The sequence below is a fragment of the Triticum dicoccoides genome, chromosome 2B (genome assembly GCF_002162155.2).
Source record: "Triticum dicoccoides isolate Atlit2015 ecotype Zavitan chromosome 2B, WEW_v2.0, whole genome shotgun sequence".
NCBI classification, from domain to species: Eukaryota; Viridiplantae; Streptophyta; class Magnoliopsida; order Poales; family Poaceae; genus Triticum; species Triticum dicoccoides.
The window spans coordinates 25,117,867-25,124,447 of record NC_041383.1 but is presented as its reverse complement, the minus strand read 5'-3'; the positions used below and the strand labels follow the sequence as shown (position 1 = coordinate 25,124,447).

The window sequence follows — 6,581 nt, the reverse complement described above, 5'->3', positions numbered from 1 at the left end:
GTTGAGGCAGTGTGCAGTAGCGCCTACCGGCCGCGAGTGGTAGAGGCCACAATTGGGGGCTTGGGGCGTGGTGCGAGAGGAAGAAGACAAGGAGGAAAAAAGATGAACAATGTTGGTCTGTTTTGGGCCATTGGATGAAGATACGATGGCCCTGAAGAAAAGTGATTGATGCAAGACTATTTTTCAAGTGCCTAACTAATATAGACACACGCAAAAAAGGGGTACTAGCTGATAAAAGAAAAAGGGTACTACAAGAATGCTAGAGAATTTTGTTTTCCCTTTGCATCACACGTGCATTTGATTGTTTCGTGTTCAATTAATTCCCTCCTACTTATCAAAAACAAAATAAATGAGAATTCTAAATGCATATCTTGATTTGGTACTAATAGGAGAAAAAGGTGGGGATCAGGATATGCATGCATGATTATTAGTGAGAGTGAGTCACGAGAGGAAAGCCGGGTGGCTAGATGTGATTGTTCGGATCCTTTACAATCTACCGAACGTTCGATAGTTATAAAGGCCGTTGTTGAAGAGCAAGAAGCAGATTCGGATTCCATCCGTTCCGGCGTCCCGTACGCGCGGCATAGGCAGGCCGACGGGATGAAAAGGAGGGAGAGGGATCCATCCACCCGACCGAGAACTGAAACCATGTGCTCCCTGTTGGAAATATGCCCTAGAGGCAATAATAAAATGGTTATTATTGTATTTCTTTGTTCATGATAATTGTCTATTGTTCATGCTATAATTGTATTAACTGGAAACTATAATATATGTGTGAAAGACCACAACATGTCCCTAGTGAGCCTCTAGTTGACTAGCTTGTTGATCAATAGATGGTTATGGTTTCCTGACCATGAACATTGGATGTCATTGATAACGGGATCACATCATTAGGAGAATGATGTGATGGACAAGACCCAATCCTAAGCATAGCACAAGATCGTGTAGTTCGTTTGCTAAAGTTTTTCTAATGTCAAGTATCATTTCCTTAGACCATGAGATTGTGCAACTCCTGGATTCCGTAGGAATGCTTTGGGTGTACCAAATGTCACAACGTAACTGGCTGGCTATAAAGGTGCACTACAGGTATCTCCAAAAGTGCATGTTGGGTTGGCACGAATCGAGACTGGGATTTGTCACTCCGTATGACGGAGAGGTATCTCTGGGCCCACTCGGTAATGCATCATTATAATGAGCTCAACGTGACTAAGTAGTTAGTCGCGAGATCATGCATTACGGAACGAGTAAAATGACTTGCCGGTAAAGAGATTGAACGAGGTATTGGGATACCGACGATCGAATCTCGGGCAAGTAACATACCGATTGACAAAGGGAATTGTATGCGGGATTGATTGAATCCCCGACATCGTGGTTCATCCGATGTGATCATCGTGGAACATGTGGGAGCCAATATGGGTATCCAGATCCCGCTATTGGTTATTGGCCGGAGAGGTGTCTCGGTCATGTCTGCATGGTTCCCGAACCCGTAGGGTCTACACACTTAAGGTTTAATGACGCTAGAGTTGTTATGGGAAATAGTATGTGGTTACCGAAGGTTGTTCGAAGTCCCGGATGAGATCCTGGACGTGACGAGGAGCTACGGAATGATCCGGAGGTGAAGAGCGGTATATTGGATGAAGGGTATTGGAGTCCGAAATTGTTCCGGGGGTATCAGGTGATGACCAGCGTGTCCGAAAGGGGTTTCGGAGGCCCCGACAAGCGTTGGGGGCCTTATGGGTCAAGGGGCCTTATGGTTTCGCACCCCATCTCATGTAACCAGGAGAGGTGGGGGCGCCACCCCTGGGGCAGCAACCCACTTAGGGGGTGGGGGCGCCTAAACCCATCTAGGGTTTTCCTTGTGGCCGCCGCCCCTCCCCTAGGAAACCCTAGGGCGCCTCCCCTCCTCCCTTCCCCCTATATATAGTGAGGGAGAGAGAGGTCAGCCGCACCCTTCCCCTGGCACAGCCCTCTCCCTCCTCCAACACCTCCTCCTCCGTAGTAGTGCTTGGAGAAGCCCTGTCGGAGAACCACGAGCTCCATCACCACCATGCCATCGTGTTGTCGGGGTTCTCTCTCAACTTCTCCTCTCCCCTTACTGGATCAAGAAGGAGGAGACGTCCCCGGACTGTACGTGTGTTGAATGCGGAGGCGCCGTTGTTCGGTGCTTAGATCGAAATCAACCGCGATCTGAAACGCTACAAGTACGACTCCTTCATCCGCGTTCTAGTAACGCTTCCGCTTAGCGATCTTCAAGGGTATGAAGATGCACCCCCCCTCTCTCTCTTTCTCGTTGCTAGAATCTCCATAGATCGATCTTATTATGCGTAAAAAAATTTGAATTTCTGCTACGTTTCCCAACACTCCCTCCGTCCGAAAATAATTATTATTAAAATGGACAAAAAAAGATGTATGCAGAATTAAAATACAGCTAGATACATCTTTATTTATTATTCTAAAGAGGTGGCCCGATGAGATCAGGTCACGTACCGTGTCTACGATCAAGTCAAAACACCTGTTTGTTGTGCATGGCCAGAAAGAAAGGGCCAAAAGGGCTGGTCTGTCCACCTTTTTCTGGCTGAAAACTGATCTGATTATTGTCCATATTCGAACTTACGAAGAAAGCACGCCTTTGGTCACTGTACTTCAAAATACGACCAATACGGTTACTCAATAGGCCTATACGTGATTATACGGTCACTGTTCACCATACACCACCCTTCGCCCGTCGCCGCTCCATTTGACCACTTGTTGACCAATCCGAGCCGACATGCTCCTCCTTTCCGTGCAAAAGAAACTTTTTGATTTACACTCACTCGCACTGTCTAGCTTTGCATGTTTGGGCCTTGCAAGTGACAATGGCTACGGGATGTTGAGAAATGCCTGCATCAGGCTGCTTGTTGTGCATGGAAAGAAAGGGACAAAGGACTCGTCTACTTGTGCGTCCACTGATGTGCACAGCTATTTTTCTACAGTGAAGTTGATGTCAGTCAATGAGACCTAAATCATCAACAAGTGAAAGTAGCAGAATTACGCTGGCGAGCGATTTAAGGGTCTTGTTCCACTAAAACTTCTTCACAAGGGGATGAACGACCTTTACCAATTTTTTTTGGCTGAAAACCAATCTGATTGTCTATACTCACACAGCCGGGAAACCCTGTTTAGAGCAGCTTTGCTGTATTGCTGACATAATTTTATACACTAGTGCGCATTTGAAAAGTTGGCTAAAGGGGGGGAGGACCCCTCCCTTAACTTTCAGCTGTCAGGTTGAAGTGAGATCTCCCCGTGAATAAACCTCCATGAAAATCCCAGCACGGACGACTGGGTTCAATAGCAGGAACTCGGCTAGATCTCTGTTCTCCTCAGGATTCCCTTTTTTCTGTGTATCACTCGCTCGCTCGCTCGTCTTTGCAGTCCCAATGAAAAACTTGTTTGCTAGTAGTACGTCAGGAGATTTGCTTGGTGCTGATTTGAATAATCCTGGCGCATTTTCCGGGTGATGGGTCACTCACTAACCGAGATGAGCTCTGTGCGGTATGAACAAACATCCATCTCTGTCAACTGGGCCCGAAAAGCATTCGGGTGTCCTTTGCTTCCCTTTCGTGTGTTTTTTTTTTTGTTTGCACTTCCCTGCGCGCGTTCCTTTTGCTGGTTACTGAATTGGCCTGCCATCCGTTTCAAAAAAAAAATTTAAAAAAAAATGGCCTGCCATGGCTGACAACGTATGTGTGAAACTGTGCTAGTACTAGTATCATTGGCATTCTGTTCTTGTTGTACAATCCTGTAAATAAATGATGAGCTACTACTTGATGTCTCATTTTCCTTTCTCTGGAATTGTGGTAGTACGTCTATCTTCTGAACGAGAAACAAGGTTTTGGCCTTTCTATAATGGCCAGTGATTTTGAAATGCTCGTGGCTTGCAAGCACATGTGTCGATCTCATCTGCCGAACATGCAAGCGTCGTCCCAAGCTGGGATACGGCCTCACCGGTGCATTTTTTTTCACACAAACGAGAAACTGTATTAATTGTCGTTGATTTAATACAAAGGGAGTAATAGTATTGTAGAGACACTTGTATAAAAAAGTACGAAAAATGTGTTAATCGGTTGGTCTTGTCCACTCCCATGCGCGGGCGCGTGTACCCAGCTACAGCTACCCAGCCAGTCAGCCAGAGGTGATCACAGATGAGTAGCCATGGACGTAGAGCAGGAAGCGAATCGGAATGGAATTCCATTTGGTGCCAGCGTCCGTTGTTGCTTCCTGCACCAAATATTGCGTCTTGCACTCCACCGCGTTGCATTGCCGGAAACGGACCGCCGGTACGCCGGAACACGGACGAGAGCCAGCCGGCCCGCAAATCCAGGTCATCGGCGGGGCCGCGCACGCCGACGCCATACCGCCGCCCGGCGGTGCGTGGCTGACCATGGAGACGGAGTCGCACCATGAACTAAACCGCACGCGCTCGCTCGCTCGCTCGTTCCAACGCATCGCAGCACCGCCGCCGGACGTACTGTAGACCAACACCGTCTTCCTCTTCTCTACACGTTCACACGGCCACACTGACCCAAACACGGCATGCACACACACATGCAGCTGAGATCACGTCACCGGTACCGTGTCAAGATCAAGTCAAACACCCGCCTCTTCTTCATGGCCACAAGGAATTTTAAGCGCTCGTCTTTTTCTTTTCAAAAAATACCCCTCCCTCCCTCTGTCCCACTAACATAAGGCCGTGCTTGGAATAGATGTATTATAATACAGAGGCGCATAATTTACAAGTGTAACTTACCGGTCGACGTGCAAACTCCAGTCCAAAGTGAAACGACGGGGTAAGGTGTGTATTCTTTACAAGTGTATTTTCAAAGAGAAACAGTGATCCAAACAGGGCCTAAGAGTGTTTCTGCCAATACACTAGTGTAAAAAAAAACGCTCTTACATTACGGGACCGAGGGGGTACGAAAGAAAAACCAATGGGCTTTCCGCCCAGATTTGTACTCTACGTACGTCACTACACGCTCCATCCTCCGTCCGAAAAATACTTGCCGGGAAAGTAAATTTACATAGACGCATTTAAAATGAGAAACGGCTATGCCTGATTAAATTGATTAATTCCCTGTTTGATTTGATTAACTCCCTCCTACTTTTTAAAAACGAAGTTAAGATGAGAATTCTTCATGCATATATCTTATCTTGCTTACGAATGTCCCCACACCTTCCGTTGCTCGAGCCGAAACTGGAGTCGTCACATATAATTGGTAGTCAAGCAGCCGAAATGTAAATGAGGTTGCATGTCTTATCCTACTTATAAATAGCTCCACATCTTCGGTTGCTTGAGCCAAAGTTGGAGTCTTTTCTTTTCTTTTTGCGGGGTGCCAGCGTTGGAGTATAATAGTTGGCAAACAATAACTATGCCATTAATTTTGGTGTGATGGAGCCTATATCTCATGATAAACCTTTTAAGTAATAAAGCGTCTTTATCGAAAAACCTCTGATGATAAAGTATGTTTCATATTACTTCGGGCCAAATTGTAAGATGGTATGGCTTTTCGACAGTCACAAATTCAAAGCATTCATCAGTTTGACCCATCAAGATTCAAATTGAGTTTTTAGAAAACATAATCCCACCATTTGTGTTTTCTGGTCACTTTTCCTCCGTACACTACCTATAGGGTTATTTATTTTCTACAATAGCACGGCACGCTATTGTTTCGCCTCCGACAAGATAAATCACATCCCACATGGTGCATTTCACTTTTTTTACATTTCTCTCCTGCTTCGCAAGAGGCGGCAACATGGCTGGCGGCCGCATCGGGTCGACCAGGAAGGTGATCCTCAAGCGGAACTGCGAGGGTTGCAGTGGCTCGATTTCAACCACCCCAAATGCAGAGCCCGTGGCCACCGACTTTGTCAAGGCTCATGTGGGTGTCCGTCACCGGCCCGCTCGTGGCAGCTCGACCATGGATTCTCGGGCGCGGTCGAACTTATTAGCCGTGGAGGTCGTGGTGTTGCGGGTGAAGAAAAAACTTAAACGAGGGCTAAAATGGAAAATGTAAATTTACATCACATGCCAACAAAAGAAAACTTAGTTTTAGTAGTAAAGTTACTGCCGGTGAAGCTCCGGTAGAAAAAAAAAACTTAGTTTTAGTAGTAGGAACGGCCCCAGCATTTGAGCGTCGCCGAAATTCCGTTTCTGGATATATGGAGCAATTATTTAACACTTGCTTGTTATATTTTCAGCCTCTGTCCGTAGGCGTAGATATATCGAGTCGCTGCCGCAGCTCTGCTCATCTCCTTCCAATCCACCCAGGCCGCGTCGTCTTCCTCTCGCCTTCCTCCTCCCCGGCCCCGCCTAACCTCCCCGGCTTTTCTCCCTCCCCCTGGTCCACGGCGACCTCGGACTTTCCTCCACCAAACCGCGCCAACCCCCATTCCATTCCATTGGCCGCCCCCTCAAACATCCCCCCGCCATTCGCGCCACCATCCATTCCATTTCCATTCCTTCCTGCTCCCCCACAGCTTCTCCATCCATCCGCTTCCGCCCCCTTTCTCTTTGACCCTCGCCGGCCGGAATCGGCCCAACTCCC

General features: G+C 47.3%; 1 protein-coding gene across 1 annotated transcript in view; it reads left to right on the top strand.

Moving 5' to 3' along the window:
• Positions 1 to 5,789: 5,789 nt before the first annotated feature.
• The window catches only part of LOC119360287 (probable glucuronosyltransferase Os04g0103100), a 3,863-nt gene continuing 3,071 nt past the window's right edge, over positions 5,790 to 6,581 (top strand). Inside the window, exon 1 of the mRNA XM_037625991.1 lies at positions 5,790 to 5,915. Within this exon, the coding sequence (XP_037481888.1) occupies positions 5,790 to 5,915 (126 nt within the window). The remainder of the gene's footprint in view (positions 5,916 to 6,581) is intronic.